The sequence below is a fragment of the Phaethon lepturus genome, unplaced genomic scaffold (assembly GCF_000687285.1).
Source record: "Phaethon lepturus isolate BGI_N335 unplaced genomic scaffold, ASM68728v1 scaffold13634, whole genome shotgun sequence".
In the NCBI taxonomy this organism is placed as follows: Eukaryota; Metazoa; Chordata; class Aves; order Phaethontiformes; family Phaethontidae; genus Phaethon; species Phaethon lepturus.
The window spans coordinates 24,398-45,346 of NW_010534082.1; the positions used below are offsets into that span (position 1 = coordinate 24,398).

General features: G+C 36.7%; 1 protein-coding gene across 1 annotated transcript in view; it reads left to right on the forward strand.

Annotated features, from left to right (window-relative positions):
• Window positions 1–20,949, forward strand: part of LOC104619517 (vacuolar protein sorting-associated protein 13B-like) — a 118,407-nt gene that overhangs the window by 16,797 nt on the left and 80,661 nt on the right. The window contains 2 exon segments of the mRNA XM_010285413.1: window positions 6,099–6,509; window positions 18,658–18,857. Coding sequence (XP_010283715.1) covers window positions 6,099–6,509; window positions 18,658–18,857 — 611 coding nt within the window.

The window sequence follows — 20,949 nt, forward strand, 5'->3', positions numbered from 1 at the left end:
TTATTTCAAACATTGTCCCAATTCTCAGAAATCCACTTCCCCTCCCCCCCATATTTCTTGATACAGATGTATTTATTCATCAGATAATAAAGAGTTAGTATTTATGGGTTCTTTTCTTTTCCATAAACCTGCTCCATGACCTGGAACAATTTATTTCATCTCACTGTGTTGTGCCTCACCTTCCCTGACTCTTTGTTGAGAGACTTAATGTTTCCCTTGGCTAGGGTCTTTCTTTCATGGTAGTGTCTCCCAGTGCCCACATTACAGTTTTTGGCCTCGCCACCCAAGCCCTGGCATACTTCTGTAATATATTTGCTAGTTGCACAGTTGCTTCCTTTCAGACAATATCCTATGACTAGCAGTAACTCTCCATCCTTTATTGATGCTATCTTTGGTCTTCTCGACCTACAACAATTTATTTTGGTTCAGTTGTGACAATTTAAGAAAAATAATAGAATTACAACACTGAGCTTTATCTGAGATCCTCAAACCCAGGCACTGGCTAGCCAGAGATGTGAATATCTTCATGTCACCTTCGCATAATGTCAGTGACATACTAGGTCATGGAAGTAGGAGTCATTACTGCTGGGGAACATCCCTCATGACTCAGGTTGATTAAGCTCCCTGACGGCTGTAGTTTGCCATATTGGCCTTGGAGAGCTGCTTCTGTGGGGCTGCAGCATGCGGACAGCAGTAGGTAGAAGCACTGAGCAGTGACTACCAGCCTCTTCCAGACTAATTGGCATCTGTCTTACAGAAGCAGAATACAAGATGGACTGCAGATGGCCTCTGAAGCCTTGTCTCAAGTTTCTTCCTTCTTTTCCCTTGATCCAAATTGGGAATGATGAATTAGAGGATAAAAACAATTCGTTTGTGTTCTCCTTGCTTTTCAATTTCTTTTAATTTGTCTCTCTTTTGATGCTTGACCAGGGACAATTGAGAACAGTACAGCTAGTCTTTTCTTTACATGTCTCTCCCTTTCCTATTTTTATAAACTTAATTTTTGCAATTCAGCCATTTCCCTGTTACTGAAAGGCCACCCTGACTCCAAATCAGAATCAGGGCTCAAGATTACCTTTACCTTCCTCAGATTTCCTCTGTTAGACTCCTTACATCAGGATGGGTGGCTCCCAGAGAAAGATTACTGCTGGTAAAATATTTCATGCCTGTTGTCTGCTCCTCTCCTGTTTAGGACTAGGAAATTCAATCCTGCTAAGAGTTTATGGCAAATCGCGTAGTTTCTTCTATAGTAGTACTATTTATTAAGAAGTTTAGTATTTTACAGCTTTCTTGGGGTAGGGGAGACCGAGACCATGTCCAACCTGAGGATGAAAGACCTAGCCTTTTCTATAATAGCTATGAGAAATAAAAAGTCCACTGCAGAATTAGGGGTATGAGAAGTGAACAAATTCTTGGAAAATGCCATATTTTTCTCTCTCACAGTTCAACATTTCTCATAGTCCATGAAAAGATCCCAGTCGTATAAATAAAGCTTATAAATAATTTTCATGGAGTTTACTTTCTGGTTTTTCAGATTAAGAGTATACTATTATTAGTTATAGAAATAGTAACCTGGTGTACATTAAGTTATGGCATGTATTAGAATAAGCCCACTGACTTCAGTAAGAGCTGTGATTGACCTAAAGCAACTTGCTAGGAGCTCTGTTATTTTTGTGTTGCTTATTCATCCTTAGCCCACCAAATAAAAAGTCCTTTTGAGTAATATCATTATCCTGAGTTCACAGAATAAAATTATATCTTCACAGTACAAATCTGAATGTTATGGAGAACAAGGGTAAAATACTCATAACCCTGAAATTTTTTATCTGAAGCTCTAAGTAATAAAATGACAAAGAAAGAAATTGTTTCAGACAGAAATTTCAGAGTGCTGCTTATAGGTTTTCTTTTATAGATGTTATGATTTTGTTCAAACAGGCCATATTGAATCCATTGGGTTTTTTGTAATAGATTTCAAAATACATAATAAATGTAAGTAATATGATGACTAATGGGTCAAGTGAAGTTGGAGCTTTTTAAATGAGAAAATAGCTGGAAACAGTTTTCAGGAAACTATTCCAGTTGATTTTTGGTCCCCCACAAGGTGTACATTAACATAAACTCCGTAGAATCGCCTCTGGGACCTGAATTCCCTCTCTGATTTCATTATTGCAACGTGATTCTTTTCCTTTCACTGTTAAGTCATCTCCTGGTGTGGTGGGAGCATATAATAAGTGTAATTTATTTATATTTATCTAATCTCCTTTTAACTGAATACTTATTTCATCATTCTGTTTCCTAGTAGCTGTTCAGAAAGTTGTGAAGGGTAATTAGAAAGTAATAATTGACAGACATGGATTTACTGGGTAATCTGAAGAGCTGTAGTAAAGAAATCGAGAGAGAGAAAGAACAAATCAAATTCTACACTCAAATACTACCCTGTAATAATGTTGCTTTGATGTCACCTAGTTCAGTCTGGTTTAAACATAACCAGAAGGAACGCACTTGAACACAATCTATTTACAAGCACATTAATTTTTTTACTATTTATTTACCGGAAATGGGTAACACCTGACAAAATAAGTTACTGCTATCATGTCTTAAATCTAAAGGAAGCGTTGGGGAATAATTTTGGTAGCCAGTCACTAGTAGGTAAAGGAGAGAATGACGTAGTTGAGGAGTTAAAGGTCGCTTTGAGTTACCTTTTGCCCTGTCCTGATTCTGATGTAATTTTGGACAATTCAAAGAGTTGGAATAGGAGCCTCTGTTTTCCTACCAGTACAGAATCTGCACAGTGTTGTGTGGTGTGCTTCCTGAGGTGTTTAAAGTAATTTCAAAAGACTGTTACCCTTGGATTTTGCACCCTGGAAATTTTATTCCAGCTGCATCTAGGTGACCCTTTACATTGTAACATCTCTTTTTCAGCCCATTTGGAATGACTGGAGAAGCTGCTGAGCATCTATCTTCATCAACTGCTATAAATAGCTCTTCGCATTTCATCAGTTTTCACTGTTTCTGTCCATCACTTAAATATGTTTTTCTTAGAAGACATGTTGAAGTTTCTTTTACAGTGCTAAGTATAAAGTATTTAATAGGGCAAAGACTAAAAACATGTTGATTGCTCAATTGGATTTTTATTTTTTTAATGTTTTACTTAAGATGCCAAAGAATCTCCTTACATAATCTTTCCCCACTTGTAAAAATAACCTATGTCATTATGAGATAGCTAAAATATTTGCAGTGGAGGTTCCAGAGTTACATTTTCTGCAATTATGCTTCTGGCTGCCACCACCTTCTGTCAGGGCCAATTCACTGGATAATAACAACTTAATACAAACGTTTGTCAAGTTATCAGTCACGACAACATTTTTTTGTGTGACTTGCTGTTTCCAAACAGAAAACAGGGAGGTTTTCTCTGGTGTCCTAGTGTTCATTTTTTTTATTGCTCTTGTGGATTAGCGCGTTGTTTGTGGAAACAAGTGACTAATAGCAGTGATGAAACACAGGTCCAGGACCACAGGTGCCATGCATGTCCACCACTGAGCTTCACCAGCACCCTGTGTCTTCTCTGCCCCGGCCTGAGGAAGCCCAAGAGAGAACTATTGCTCTCATACTCGCCTCCTTTTACATCTTTCTCAATCAGTTTACTCTTTGGCTTTAGCTTGACACCAGTTGTATCAACTTGCGTCTAATCAGTTTTTGGGTTGTAATGTTTTTTGTTGGTTTTTTCCTCTTCTGGGCTATACTACCACAGGAAAGTGTTGGCAATAAAATGTGCCTTTGACAAAGAAGTTAGATGTGAAAGCTGTCACACCAAGCAGTAACGGTCCTTTCTTCATTTACTAACTTACAAACTTATGAACTTAAATTATGTAGCAAAGCCAAGAACATCCATTCTATTTTACTCCTTTATTACTGTATCACTAATGAGAAAATTAAGTTGATAAGGGACATTTTTTGAAAGTGCTTAAATGGTTCAGCAACCCTAATCCTAGTGTGATTTGGATTTCAAAATTGTGTAATTTTAAAAATGCTGCTCATTTGTTTGGGTTTTGTTGGGGGTTTTTTTTTAAACATTTCATTAGAAAAACACTCCTTTCCATTTGAGTATTATAAGTAAATTAATATCGTAAAGTCACATGGGCCTCTACTTTCTTCATAACTCTCCTTTCTCCGTTCAAAGGGAGGAGAGGGCCAATGATGTGTGCAAAAAGCAGCTAAGTCTTGGGGTATTTTCTAGTGCCAAGAAGGGTGGAGTTATTTTCAGAAGTGTTATGATATTTTTCTTCCCTTGGTTTTAATTAAAAATATCAGTACATAAGTATTTTGAAGAATCTTCCAAGTTGATCCATGTGTGGTTTCGGCTGCCTAAAAATCTTGCTCTCTTCTAACGTACTCAAAGATACTTGCCTTTCTACTAGGGCCACGTGTTAGCTAGTGTTTGCCACAGTTCCTAGTTCAGCGTGGAAGGCTTTAACACAAGAGAAAGCATTTTCAGAAAACCATTAATTAAAATTGTAAGTTACAATTAAAATAGTTTTTCAGTCTTAAATTTCAGTTAGCTGTGGCTTGTGGAGTTCTACAGACTTTTTCTAAGATTGTTTTGGGGTTTTTAATTCAACTGTAACAAATCTTACATGGCCATTAGTATATTTCTCTCATTTTTGTAGAAAAAAGTGCTAGTTTAAAGTTCAGAGACTTAGCTATTCAGATACTAAAGCATCTAAATAAAATTTAGACCCCCAGATATTTTGGGGCATCAGAAAATGGCTTTGCCATGTGCTTGGGATTCTCTGAAGTCAGGATAAGCCTATGCTTAAGAGCAGCTCCGAAGCTCTGCTTCTGCAGCCCTTTATCGTTGTGGTAAAAACTTGTAATATACCTAAAGAGTGGGAGAATCGAGCTCATGGGTTTGCATCAGCATTAAAAGTAGAACATGATCCTGGATGACTTGAAACTAAGTCCTAATTTTGATGAAATATTCATTAGTCTGTGTAAAACCTTCTACAAACAGTGTTTCCAATATATATTTATAGTGAAACTTGAAACTAAGTCGTGATGTTTTCTTTGAACATTAAATCTAGCTAAGATATATGCACAGAATTGTAATAATTTTTGGTTCTTGGGGGTAGGGTGGTGGGAATCAAACAGCAAAGTGAAAAGCAAAGTTTTCCCCCTGCCCACGTAGCTGTCTCATTACTAGGAGGAAGCTAAATTTGAAATTAAAAATTTTTAAGACTAAGTTAAAGCTGGATTTCTGTAATGTGTAATGTACTGATAAAAAGGCAGATAGCAGCACAGAAGTAAGTTCAAACCATTATAAAATCCAGCTTTCCATCTGTGAAATAATCTTGGTAATTGCAACATCTCAGCTACTAGAAATATCACTATTATTAATGTTGTTCATATTAGTTGTGATTTCTAAAAATTCTGAGAGACATTTAGCAGTCTGGGAAGTACCAAAATCCTTTAGTACGCAGACAAAGAATATTTTAAAAATACTAGGTTATTCCAGTCTCCCTGGAAAACAAAGAAATCTAAACATATCTCAGTTTTTATATTTGCTTTTTATTTCACATTTGAGTTTGAAAATGCATTTTAAGAATACTGCATATTAGCTGTGTAGGAAACAACAGAATATACATGTTATTCACTCATTTAGATGTGTTGAAAGTGTTCGCTGTTGGCTTTGGAGTTTAGTCAAATAGTTCTATTAGATGTAAAACTCAAGAGAATGTGAAGTATATTTTCATTCTGACACAAAAGGACTAATGTATTTACCCTCCTACCCACTCGAATAAAGTGTGTGTCTTTCAGATAGCTGTGGTGATCCCTGGGAAGAAACAAGGAAATAAGACTGACATTCTGACATGTTTCTTCCTTTAAAACTGTGTATAGTGAAGATAGCTTATAGTACTTTTCTTTATGTTTTAATTCAGATTTATTCTTAAAAATACTGTTTCGTTATATTTTACCATTGATTCAGTCCCTTTAATGAAACATGGTAGAAATAATGTTATCTCCACTAAATGCTTAATGTTTTTCCATTGCTTGAATAATTGCAGCATAACTTCTTGTATTTCTCCAATTGTCTCCTACAGCTGACATAAATGTGGACATATCAAAACCTTTGAAAGCAAATCTCAGCTTTGTCAGACTTGATCAAATAAACCAGTTTTTGAAGAAAATCATAACCACAAATGATGATGATGGGCCCAGGAAGAAGACTGCTCTGTCAGCCGGCGTTATTCCAGAGGAAGATGTCAATTCCATAACCAAACACCCCTGTACAAAGGATTTGCTACCTGCAGCGCACACCAGTGCCACGCAAAAGGCTTCAGTGCAAGAAAACTTGTGGCGAGCTCTTTCCTGCTTCCAGAAAATTTCCGTTCAAACCGTTCAAATGGTTGTTTCAATGGAAACCATCCCACATCCCAGTAAACCTTGTTTGATAGTCTCTTTGTCAAACCTTAGTGGGAGCCTGAATATTAAAAGTGGACATAAAAGTGCAGGTAAGAGATTTTGAAAGTTGGAAATGCTACTGATTTGTTCAAATGGTCGTCTAGTAACTATTTTGAAGCGTGGGGCATTGGGGGGAACTCCTCTAGCTAACGTCATAAATCCACAGCAGAAAATAGCAAATCCCTGATAGACTCCATTACCTGAGTTTTTCTTTCAGTGAGGCAGCACCCAAGAGTGCTTAATTTTGTAGTTAATAACCTCTAGCTTGTAATTACTAATTTATTGACGGAATACTGGCTGGAGTAGTGGTTACAAGAACCACTAGTCTGGTATTTTGATAATTCAACACATACTTCAAAGAGCAAAATTTTGACAGTTTTCACTCTATAACTACTTTTTCTTGTTAGGGCCCTATATTTCTGTTTTTAAAAAATACAAAAATAATTGTTCAGAGTGCTGACATATGCTACTATGTAAATATTGGGTCATACCATTATTCTTCTCCAGGCTTATGAAGTTCTATATTTTTACATGCTTCCTCTGCACAGCTGAGAGTCACCCAGGGAAAACGGGTTCTCCAGCCTCATTACTGCAGAGCTGCAAGGAAATTTTACACCCTGAGTACAATTAACAGGATGCCAGAGACTCATTTAAAATGAAGACATTTTGAGTGTCTTTGTAAATTGTTTTATTAGTCTTTTAATAAAATCAGTAAGATAGTATTTTTACATGATGTGGAGATGAGCCAGATGTAGGTAGTTGACAGAGTAGCTTGCGAGGTAAAATGGCCTGTAGCTGAGAGGAACAAGTTGTAGGCCAAGGGAGGTGGTGATTTATTTCTTTTTCATCAGAAATATTTCTCCTCAGGCCAGCAAATTTCAGTGCTGCTTTATTATTTTAAAAGTTAAAAATGAAAAATTTAAGGTTCGTAGGACATGAAAGCCTGTGAAAGTGCTGGAGCCTGAAACTCTTGATATGTCCATAAATAAACAGCAGTATGGACAGGAACAGTGCCTGCGTTCCCACGCTTTTCCAGTCGGATCGCAACCCTAGTATAGAAAGCACTGCAACTGAGTAAAATGCCTTTCTAATATCCTTTAAATAGTTCTAGTTTTCTTTCTGTGTAATAATCCTTTTTCCTTCCATCACTTCCCCTCTATCATTTATACATTATCCGTCCCATGGTACATTATGGTGTCCACAGCAAACTTCGATATATCAAAGCCGAGCCTGTTCCGTCTCTGTACTATAAAGCAATTTGGCAAACTCAGCAGTGTATATCACTTACCCTGGAGTTTTCATCCTCCCAGAAGGAGGACGTACCTTGCCTTGCACGTTAAGCCTCAGAAACATTCTATTTCTTAATTCTTCTGGCAATCTGAGGAAGCCAATCTTTATTTTTCATGTCACAAGCTCTACATGAATCTTCGGTATGTTTGTAGGCTGGCAAGCATTCTTAAGTAAAGCAATACTGATGCTGAATCTAATGGAAGTGGAAATTAGTTATTCTATATGAAGGACTTTCATAACAGACATCAACAGACTCTTTTCACATTTTTTCCAGTTAAAGTTGCCTTATCGTTGCTTTATAAAAAGAAAGTACATCAAATCATAGAATAACATGTGCATGAGGTTTTGCATGCTGTTTCGACGGTACAATAAATTGTTTTAAATTTCAAGAAGTGCAAAAGACACACTTTCCACAAAACTGACTGAAACTGTCAAAAATTCTTTTAATAAATTGTTTGGATTTTTGTTTAAAATTATTAATTTGAAATTAAAGTGCTGATAGAAACCAAAGTAGAAATTACAACTTCACAAAAGAAGATAAATTACTCTGTGTGGGGGAAACAGTATTACAGTCTTGCGTTAAAAATACTTTAGAAGAATACCGTAGTTACTAACCAGATTTGTTTTATTATTGCAAAGAAATTATGCAAGCTAACTCAGTTACAAAAAAGAGTACTAGCTGTGTCTTGGGAGCAAGGAGTATTTAAATATGTCAGTTCTTCACTACTTTTCTTTTTACAAAAGGTTTTATAGTTATACCTTTTGAGCTGAACAGGGTTAATGTCAGATTTTTTTTTTAATAGAATGAAACTAATACACAAATACTTCACTGTGTCTTTGATTTTACAGTCAAATAACTATTGTGACCATCTGCAGCAGCTGCATTTTACGAATTATTTGCTGAACCAAGCTAAGCACAATGACAAAAGTAGTCATCTCAGATGTACTGTTAAAACAGGAAGAAAAAGGAGCATTGCTTGCCTTTTGTACAGTATGGCCATCTGCTGTACAGATGTTATTATATAGAATGACTTCAGATACAATAATTGTAGAAAATTTTCATTAAAACCTCAACAATTTGCACTTGTTTACTTGAATCTGCATAACTCCCCAGTGAGACAACACAATACGCTTGGGGTTTCTTTGGTTCTCACTAGCTTTCTCTTTGATCCTTTTTGATGTGCTGACTTTAATAAACATAGTTAAAAACACTGTTCAAAAACATCATGGAAAAAACTACAAAGGAACAATTATAGCAGTAGAAACTACTCTAATCCCTTACTTACGCAAGCTATTTTTAGTGAAATACGGTTTTTTACACATTTTATGTGGCAGTGTTTTATAAACTGTAAACGACCCCTTTTCCAGATGAGTTTTAATGTCGGAGATGAAGTTGGTTTGTAAGGAATCCTATTTGCTAGGAATTATTTAGAAAAAAAACCCTCACAAAAATGTATTGTCGGCATTTTTCCTCCCTTACAGGGGGAAAACAAAAGTGCCTGACCCTGTGTAATGATTCGATTTTTTTTAGCTGAAATTAAGAAAGCAGCTTGCCATATAACTATTTTTTTTCATTATCAGTTTTCCCTCTAGACTTTCCTGGTTTAATCATGGAAGCTAAAGGCCTTCTGTTTTAATTTTTCATATTAATTTCTTATGAAAGTAAAAAGTTGTAGCTTCTAAAAAACAGAGGGGATAATTAGTTGAATTGTTTCACTTCTAATAAAATAAATGGTAAGTGTGGAACACTCACATTGCAGTTGGATCAAATTAAAACACCTCCGTTTCTACATATCCTGCTGCACTGTTGTACAACCTCAAACCTTTAGTCTCTCAAGGGACTGCATTTTTTCATCATTTTTCATATTTTAATACAACAGTTTCTTATAACAACACGGTTACTATTTCTGCTACAATACTTATGTTCTCCTCTGTACTTCGGTAAAGTCCTGAGTATTTTGGTTTTAGTAAAGTAATACTGTTGTAGAATGTGACACAGCGTATTGGCAAAAACAAACCAAAACAAAATCACTTTTCCAAAAAAAGATAGTACTAATTTTACTTTAGAAGAGGCTACCAGTACCTGTTTCTGATACCCTTAAGGGCAGGAGTTTAAGTCATACTGATGTTAAATGAAGTCATTATCTGTAGTTATGTTATATTTTGTGGCTTAGAATTACAAGTTAAAACTTGTACCCATTTCACAAGCAAATAAGAAACATTTAGCTCATTTTTGGCAGCTTATTTGTACTGTTGATGAAAACCGCAAGTTCAAGAACTATTGTTAGACCTGGTTCAGTGATTTTGTCCTCTGAAGTATGTTGCATCTTCTACAAAGTGGCTAGAGCTTTTGGGTGCCCGTTAGATTTGAGATTGCTTGGTATCACACTTGAGGTATGTAGCTCACTCCAGAAGAGTCACATGCCGTTAAGGTTGTAATAATTTTTAGCAATAAATACTAGGCAATAGAATGCAGTTCTAAACATACGGCTTTCAGTTAATTTAGGTTTGGCGTTGAAATTAGCACTACCTACCTGCCAAAAGAGCAGAGAAATGAGAGAAGTTGAGGGCTGTACTCTCCCCAGAGTGAAAGACAGCAAGGAGCCTGTAGTCTTTCGGTGGAGCCTTATTTTGCTCTGGCTGGACACAGGAGGGAAGTCTTGCTGTTCAGTGTCTGAACTGAGAGAGTTACGGACATAAAATATTCCAAAGATCATAGACAGAATTCCCCAGCCCTTCGTCCCGTATGCAGAGATGATTACTTTAGCATATAAGTGAGGGGAAAAAGTAAACACTAGTTGAGCATATGATAATCACAAGTATTTTTACTAAACCTGAAAGAAATTACATACTTAAGATACTTTACTGAAATATTAAAAATTAAATGCAGCTATTAATTGGTGTAGAGCAAAGACCAAACTTCATTTTGGAGTTAACTGACTCCCTCGAGAAAAGTCTGCTAAGGCGTTGTCATAGCCTTTGGATGCTGCAGATATGCAAGTTAGCCCATGGGGAAATAAAACATTAAATTAGATATGACTACCTAAAATAATATGCAGCAGCAACAAGCCATTTACAACACCCAGAAGACCTTTGTTACTTTTAGAAAGAAATATAAACTCTTTCCAACACTTGAACAATAGGAAATTAATTCTTCGTCAGTAAAAGCCAGAGGACAAAATAAATATTTAAATGGCCACTGAGGATTGAGGTGGAAGTGCGGCTTGTAGACAGCTATACAAATCACTAACAAACCTTAATGAATATTGGGTGTGGGCATCAGGGTCCTGTCAGATTTGACACCATGTCCCAAGTAGCTTAAACCCAACACTCAAGAAAAGGTGGAGATCTCATCAGGTCTCTAACATCTGGGATTTTATTTGTCATTTTGGCATACCCTGCAAGCGCAAAAGAAAGAGTAAAAGGGGATTATCCTGACAATGAAATGAGTTACTGAATCTTGTGATAATGAAAAGCAGAAGAATTCTAATTCCTTTCTATAGTCCCAGAGGTGGAGGTGCGTTTATAGTTCTGCAGGAGTATAATGTAGGAGGGAAGAACAGATGGCCTAAAATCCATGAAACAAGACACCACCTAATCCCAGGACTGAGTACCACTATTAATCCTGGTCAGATTCCCTACTGGTACTTTGTAACAGGGTTCAGAATTGCTACTGACGAACAAGTTGGGGAGGAGGGGGCGGGTGGAGAAAAGACATTAGTTGTAGGTTTTTGATTCAAGCCAGTATGCACTAATTCTGTAGAACTGCATTTACAGTCGAAATAACTTGAATTTAAACAGTAGACTCCAAATGAAATTCAATTCAGAACAAATACGCTAGTTTTTGTAATCTTTTCAGTTTTTATTCTGACAGTAATTGCATATTTTTTAAGACTGGAATTTCTTTTGTTGGGTGGATCCCAGTGCTGTATGTGGCAGTAGTAGGTGATACAGCATTTTCATGGTAGTCAATTATATAGAATATTTACATTCGTGAAGAAATACAGAAAACAGTGAAAGCTGAATGTTTTCTTTGTACATTTTGTGTTTTCTGTGCAATTCCTCCAGTTCAGTCTACATTTTGCCGTGTGAGGTACAGAACACAGAGATTAGGCATTATTGCCCGGTCTTAAGGACCAGTTTCTTAAGTCATTTAAATTGTTGACATATTGGCAACACATTTCTTCTTTTTCTATGGCAAGAACATTTTTTATGGGATGAGATCCGCAGCTTGCTTCCCAAACAGAAGGTGCAATTCCACGGGAAGGTTCGGTTACTCTGGCCGCACATTTCCGCACTCTGACTTGCGCTAGCTCTGGCACTTGGGCAGCTGTTCAGTGAGTTGCGTCAGGGCAGGAAAGAAAAATTTCCAGCAAGATCATCTCCTTCAGCTGGCTCTCTGGACAGGTACATGTTAATGACCATGTTGGCACAAAAGAGAATTCAGAGAAGTATAGAAATGAGGAAGGATCGAAGGGAGGATTGAAGGGAGGAGAAGATTGGGACGTAGGAGCCTGGACCTGGACTGGCCTTAGTCCTGGGGAACCATATCCCAAGAGTGCAGAGAAACCTGCTCAGTTTCTATGTCCTAGGTATATCTGCCAAGCCTTGGACTTCCACAAGCATAATTCACTGGGTTATAGAGGTTCAAACAGCTCAGGTGCTGCCACGCACTATCTTCAGGATGGTTATTTTTACCCTCTAGTTCATGGACTATTTAGTTTATTAAAGCAGTTGAAATCCAGTGAATCAAGCATAGAGCAGACGAGCAGGACACCAAAGCTGTAGTTCTAATTCAACCTTCTGGCAATTATAAAGGGCTACATTTTGAGCAGCATCCACTATTTTGTAACGCTTCATTTACTGTGCAACCATTCAATGTCTGATTTTTCAGTAATGCAAAGTGTCTACAACTTCATAACTACCTGTTGTAGGTACCAGCTATCTCCTGAAAATAAACCAAAGTTTTCAACCAACCACCTAAAATTAAGATGCAAAAATACATAGATTTTTTTTTTTTTACCTGAAGAACCTCTCCATGACCATCTGTAAAGCTGGAGTAAGAATGTTAGTTGCTTTTCTGAGAACTGCTCATATCTAAAAATAAAGTGTTTATGATACAAGAACCAGGTATTACTCATGGCAGTATAGCACTCAGTTTTGAAAACTGGACTCACAGATGCAAAAAAAAAAACCCTGGTTTTGTTGTTTTCCATTATGAATTTTTCTCCACTTAGACAAAGATAGGGCAATATAGAGCTTTACAAATGTAGTCCCAATTATCGTGTACCTAAGGCAGCCTTGACCAGAAATGAAAATGACTTTAAATCGTAACTTTAATATGCCCTCTCTGATCAGGCATCACAAAATCCAAAATTACCAAATCAACAAGTATTGAGATTTGAGATTTTTCAGCTATTTAGTATGTAGTAGTGTAATGAACATGATGTACCTGCCCAGTTATTCTTTAAGGGAGATGAGCTCATTTCAAATAGATAACCATCTTTGACTTCTCTTCTGATTCATCACTGACCTGAACTCCATTTGAACCTTGTTAGACACAAAACAAGCAGGATTCCTGGCCCGAGCTATAAAATATAATTAAGCCCTTTTGAAATGATGTGTAAAAGAACATAGCTTTACCCCCACTATAACCACTACCACCACCACAACCAATAAAGTTAAATCAAGCACTGCCTGTAATGGATTAAAATAATAAATGTTCCTGGATTTTAGTGTTTGAAGTATTTGAAGAAAACAGGCTCCCAGCAGCCAGGACTGCTGAATGCATGGGGACATTTATTAGTGACGAATTCAAGGGTTTGGCCTGTTTAAGATCATTACTTTCTGTTTACCGTGTGTTACACATCTCGTGTTTTTACAGAGCCCGCACGTGTCCCCATGTAATGCTGAAAAACTCTCTTTCACTAAAGAATAGTTAATTGGTAATAGGTAAATACTGTTCTCGTGGGGAGAATGAACTATCATAAGATTCAGCTCTGCACTAACGAGAAATCCAGCACGGTCAGTGCATTGTTAACTAAATCTCTCCTGAAAAGTTGTCCTTTATGTCTCACCATTTGTGTGCTACTGCTGTTTCTAGACTTGAATAAATTGGCTGACTCTTAAGTTAACTGCAGTATTTCCCCTGTAATTAGCTTTGTTACCCTTTCTTCTCAGAAGCTGCTTCGTAGAGGATACCTGTCAACAGAGCAGTGTAACTGTAGTGTAACTACTCATTACATGATGTATCTGAAGTTTTCTTAAGAGGAAAAAAATCATGTAGATAATTGTACCCATATATTAGATATAAGAACGTATTTACGTATTCAAAGCTGTCAGTATCTTTGGCAACATTTAAGCAGCTACTGAAATTGCAAATACGAAGAGTGAATGCTCAGAAGCAAATATCACAGATTATCACCTTTGTAATGTCTGACATTAAAGCAGAAGGTACTAAGGAAAACACTTACTAATTAACCTGCAGCTGCCCAGGCATGGAGGGCCCATGGGAGAGCCTGGACTTCTTCCCTCAGAGAGCACCGCCATCCTTTGGGTGGGAGCGCGGGCGGTGCAGACCGCGTCGCTCACGTGCATCCTGCCCCGTCTGAACCAGCCTGGCAGGCTCTGGGGCGCAGTCTCGCTTCTGAGCTGCCCCAAGCCGAGAAAACCAATTTTCTTCCTAGAGCTTCGGTTTGTAGCAAAGCTACCAGCTTCCAAGAGGCTTTTCAAAAGATAGCTCGACTATAGTCCAGTGCCATTTGCTGTACTTATTATAATATGTGTTTCCATTTTCTTAAAAATGTTTTCCCATATAGAATTCTGCCAATTTACACTCATGCTCTGTCTTGTATTAGGTGACAGTGCAGTGAACCAAACAGGATTTGCAGCTCTATAGGAAGAGCAAATGCACATGGCATAATAGAAAGAAAAAAAACTCTTGCTACATTTCTACTTGTTTCATTTGGAGTTGATTCAAATATCAGTATTTTTAAATGGTTTTGAAAGCAGAAAGTCCATAGTTAATGTCAAAGCATTGTCTCTTCCTTTGTCTGTGAACCAGGAAAAATAACAGAACTTATTCTTAACACCTGTTGTGACTAAACACTAAGTGATTGTTACTATAAGGCAAGAGTTGTTTTAATGTATTTGCTGCATCTATTAAGATGGGCCAGCTCTTTTTTTTTTCTATACACACAAATAGATCTATGCACACAGGGCAATTTAACAAACATGGAGCCTCCTATTATTGGTAAACACTTATATAACTATATTATAGTTATATGTAAACCTATATATATATAACTATTTTAAAAAATATATATATAAAACTTATAAACATATATGTATAACCTATATGTATAATATATATATAAACCTATATATAATATATTTGTAACTATATTAAGATATTCAGATTCTGTGAAATGTCTTTGTAAGTATTAGCACAAATCAAGTCTCTGCTGGCTGAAAACAGAAAGGTGTTAGAATGTCAAAGCGAATGTTGTCTTTTAGTAAATTTTCTTCACTATTCTCCATCTTTAATTTCTGAGCAATTGATTTTCTTGACATTACCAAGCAAGTACTAACTTTTTTTCAAACCCTCCTACATTTTTTCCAGCCGTATAAAAATACCTTGATATTCCTTTTGAGCATGTCATCATAAAGATAATCCTTCCAATGGCATGCGGAAGCCTAGTGTAAGTTGTATGTTGCTCAGTTAGTGTGGCAGCATATTGCAGTGCTGTTGTGGGTCTGGGTGGAGTCTGACAATGGAGGGCTGGCAGCCTTTGTTAAACACTGTCCAAAGCAAGTGCTTCATATTTATTAGTCTCTTGGAGGAGTATTTTAAAGTCGCAAAACTATTTGTCCCTAGAAGTAAATTATTGCACGTACTGAAAAGTGTGTTGGTGTTCATAAGCAATAATCCAAACAGAACAAGTTAACTTCTACATATCGCAACAATCGCTTATGAAGATATATTACTTGTATGGTGCCGTTTCAAGTTAACTTCAAATGGAGACTTTGGTTTAATCTGTTTAAACTGAAGTTAGAATTCTACAACAGAAGTTCATGAGAGATGCATGAAAAGACTGACTGAAAATAGTGTGTGGGAGGGGAAAAAAACATATTTATTTTACGTCTTTGCCTTTCTGAGATGATTGCTTTAGTCGTAGGAAAGCGACTTCACTGGCCATATACTTTGAATGTTAGTATGGCATTTAGCGATCTTAAAATAAGCCCCCTTCTAGTGTATACTGGTATTTTTTCACTCCCTTCCCTTAGGATGTGAGATTATTTCTTTTCTGATGTCATCCTTTTAGGATTTCCATAGTAATAGTACCCCAATGAAGCTTCCCTCAGGCTCTTTATTTACTATTGCTTTATAGAGTTGGTGCATACTTGTTGTTCTTCATTTGTTTTCTTTATGTTTCCCCAAGACATCAGTTTGTGCAAGTTTGTCTGAATGCTCTCTGCATTCTTTTTTTATTAAGAGCGCAGTGGTTTTTATACTAAGAGTCACTTCATCCCCAAAGGGGCATGCAGATAAAACTGCTAGGAAGGACAAGGCTGTGATTCTTGCCTACACAAGAGCAATCTGCATCGCAGCAAGAAAAAGAAAAAGCTCTCATTGAGTCCCTGACTTTTCCTCATATTTGTAGGACACAATTCGTGGATGTGTCTTGTAATATTTCATTTATTTAAAATTTACCAGCACTTCCTTATTCTTAACTGTGTCTTCATTTCTCATTGTTTACATAGCATTTGAGAAAGGCACTGCTGACTTTGAACTAGCAGTATTATGTGCTGAATGCTAAGTTCTGTTTCTAAGCTGTTGGATATTGTGTTTTCTTTGTACTTTGTGGAGCTGAGATGACAACAGAAAAAGACTGCAAAGCATAATCCTTCCAAGTGTAATCCCAGTGAAAGAAAACATAAATAAAACCACTTGTATTCTGGCATTTCTTTTTCCCTTTTGTTATTTCTGCAACTTGGCACATATTCCAGTAAAACTATAGAACATTTCTGTATATTGCTGTATTGTGCAATAGTTACCAAGAATTTCTCCTCTTTAAAATCAGAGTTCCATATAGAGTATATAAAAAATTGAATTTCCAAATATTGTAGTGCCTCTTGAAATAACTAGACTGGGCATAGCAGGTTGAGGGTGAGCCCTTCCCATAAAAATACCTCTTTTTCTTGGTTTAAGACTGTATGTGAAGCTGCTTCATTCCACGGTTTACAGAATCAAGTCTGAACCAATACCAAAAGGAGAAGCATCAGGGTGTGCTGATGTTAGTTTTCTTCATTATCACTGAAGCTCAAGGTCAAAAAATCACTGAACAGTTTCTGTCGTATAAACCTATTACACATGAGACCAGACCCAGGGGTTCAGAAGCCAGCATATATAACCCAGACCTAAAACCCCTTTCCCTATCGGTGACAACAGTCCTGTTGACTGGCATGGGACAAAGGTTCACTCAAGCCCTTGATCATTCTTAACTAAACTCCAGACTTCTCAAGGGAGAGATTCTTGTTTGTGGTACCTACACAGGTTGAATACAATTCAATGCCATTACTGACTGTTGGGCCCCCTTCCTAGTGGATGCTGGATTAAAAAAAAGATCCAATATCTTTCCTTCCATTGTATAAAATATTTCTCGATATTCTGAAATCATAACTCCCAGGATTCAGACTTCCTTCTGGACTCAAAAAGAGATTCATAGGAGAAGTTTTACTGCATGTATTCAAAACAGTAAATTGTATTTTTGTGGGATTTTTCTACTGGCAAAGGTATGAAAATATAAAAAGGAACTGTACCTTGAAACATCTGTATGTAAGCCTTAAGTGTTTTTTAATCTTTTGCCTTTGGTAAATACCCAGTTTCATTAGAAAAATAAGTTGTGGGCATTATGAAGTATGGTGACATTCAGCGTTCAGAGTCCAAGTCGAGTCGAGTCCAAGTACGAGCACCAGAAGAGAAAAAAGTTAATCCAACCTCACATGTAGTGCTTTTCATGTAAATATACAAAAGAAATATTGAGATATTAAGTACGGTCTGTTTTATTAAACAGTGATATGCAGTAAGTTAAATTCACAAGAGATGTGACATTTCTAGATAGTGTTTATTTCCTAAAAATGTTTGTGTCTTTAATGAGAGTACATAAGTTCTGTCATAAATCTAACCTGCCATTATCATTTTTATGTGTTATAAAGCTCTATAAAGTGCAAATGCTTATGATGTGAAAAGTTTAGATTAAACTGTTTTTTAAGTAAACACATGTTATATATTTTGAGTTACAATAATTGTTTTGAATTATTTGAATTCAAACATTACCTTTATTCTCCTGCTACGCACTCCAAAGCCTAACAAGGCAATATTTTATAACAACTAACCTGACCAAAAGCAGAGAGAATCATTCAAAATAGCTATTTCCTATCAGTTCAAAATATAATGAAGTGAAGCAGCTGTTCTTGTTCTTAATATACGCTTTTGAAAAAAATTTCATAGTTTAATGAAAAATGTCTCTTCTCATAAGCCTTAAAATACTCACACATGTAAAAAGTCATAATGTTTTGGCAAATAGTTCTTTGCAAGGAATGTGCATGAGACATACCTGCTCCATAACTGCAACACTATATAAAGTGTGCTCAACAGTGTCGGAAGAGAAAGCTTAAAAAAAAAAAAAATCACAAGTCTTGTGGCCTAACTGTGGTGCTCTTGCTTGGGGAGGAGAGCGATTGTCCACACAAGTATTTCCATGAAAGTCAGTGGGACTACTTGTGTCAGTAATTGCTTGCGGGCAGAGATTCCCAGGCTCATGGTAAAGTGAATTCCGGAAATAAGCCCCATAAATGTTGGGAGAATAACTACCAGTGGGATTAATTGTCTCTCTCTCTTTTTAGGAATCCATGGATCATCTTTTGTCCTTGACATAAAAGATTTCCTACTGAAAACAAGTCTCAGAGAAAGAGCCAGATCTCTAATGGGCCCTTTTTGCTGCTCTGTTAATGTGGAAGCCAAGTGGTGTAAACACAGTGGTGATCCTGGCCCAGAGCAATCTATTCCAAAAATATACATCGATTTGAGAGGAGGACTGCTGCAGGTCTGTATAAGATGCTTATGGTTCTGCTGTTGAGCTGGACTGGCTTTGGATGATTGAGATTTCATGAATAAATTGCATGAAAGCCTGTAAAGCTTTGCAGCCTACAACAGTTCATTGGGTTGGGGTTTTTTGCTTGCTTGTTTTGGGTGATTTTTATTTCACTTCTTACAATAAGTATCTATTTTTTCATGTGAAACTGTTGATTGAAAAATTGTGTACAGCGTTTTGTTTTGTTTTTTTAAAATACTGTTTAAGCCATATATTGTAGCTGTATGTGTGTGTTCCCCTAAAACTACTGGATCAAATTGCTAACATTTAATATCTAGGACCCTGTTCTGATGTGTGTGTGTTTGTCCATGAGCTATGTGTCTGTAATGCCTAGGGATAGCTTTAAGAAATACATATCCTTTCTTTTTAAACTTACACCAGTTTCTCAGGGGAGTAATTATAAACTGTTGTTTGTAGCAATTAATACTCAGTTTTCCATGCTATCGTCTCCTTTTTGGAAGTGCCCACAACTTGAAACCAGTCCAAGAAGCACGGGAGTTCTTGAAATGAAAAATAGATTCTGTGGGGCTTAAACAAGTGGGCTTTAAGATATGTCTTGTTTTAATTATTTTTATTGTAGTATCTATACACACCAAATGTTTTAAAATAAATATATAAATCAAGTACATAAAACACAAAAAGGAAATCTTGACGTTTAGTTCTGTCACTAGGTCTTTTCCCAGAACTGGCATTAGAAGTTCTTAAACCCTCAGCACTGGGAACAGTGCTAATTGAATTATATACATTTTTAAAAATTATATCTTAATGAATAGATAAAATCCATTTGTGTATCAGCTTTTTTAGTTTTTCACAGGTACTTGGCTGACTAACTCTACATGTTTTTAATGATAAAAAGTTTATTCTATTTTTTCCAAAATTGTGGGGTTTTGACAAGGACCAGAAAAATATCTATAAGTCTGAGAAAGCCATTTATTATTGGAGTATATACTGGGATAATTAGCTTTTACAGAAAACAATTAAGTATTTGGTCTGGCAGAATAGATTTGAGAATGCTGACAAAAACATTAGCAATTCTGTTTCAAATTAATTTATTTATGCCTAATGATTTTACCAGCTCTAAACATGACCTCATCTTCTAACACTGTTAATTTGTATTGCAGCAGAGCCTAGAAAGCTTACGTGAAACTGGTGCCTCATCTGTTAATATTGTAGTAGGAATTCTGTGCTCTGGAGTTCCGGCTGCCTAAAAATGAAATTAATAAAACGGGGTTGTGGGGGGGGAAGCGTTCCTCCCTCCTCCATTAGTGGGGGACTGAGGCCTCTGGGATCAGCTTCGGTGACACAGAGCTCCTCCAAGGTGGTGCTAGACCAAGTGTGGGACGCTGAGCCCAGAGGCACTCTAGAAACTGCAGTAGAGAAGATGCGCTGAATTAGGGAGATGACCTGGGTAGCCCAGGGCTATTTAGCTCAGGGCTGGCTATTTAGCTGAGGGGTCTTGGCTTATTCCATATAGATGCAGGGGAAGGAAAATCTTCCTTCTTGACATTTATACTACACTCCCTTTAGACATCTTCTGATTTTTTTTTTTTCATATTTGAAAATTGGTATTCCCGAGTGTAAAAATTTGCACTACTCTTTATGTGCACAACTGACTTGTTTACTTTACTCCTACCCTTACCATGGACCTAATAAATTACTGTCTGGTGGGTTTGATTTCATCCCACACTGGTTCCCAGTTATATTTCTTTATTAATTGCTAGTTGCTTCCTTGTCTTCCCTATTGCTTCTGAGCCCACTTCTGCACATGAAGACTAAAGGACTTGTACTTGTTAATGTGATTCTTTCAAACAGGAGTTTGATTTGAGAAAAGCAGCGCTGCTCATCAAAACTGGGAGAGAAGAGTGTCTACTTGATTTTTATTTTGCTATGAAGTGTATGAATCTTCTGGACTTTGCCAGTTTTTCTTAGCTGTTTTTCTAAATTTCTGTTTTAAACTTCAAAAAACTTTAAACTTCTAAACCTCACTCTAAGAACTTGCAGCACATTCAATTTATATGCTGTATATAATCAATATTTGTGCTTG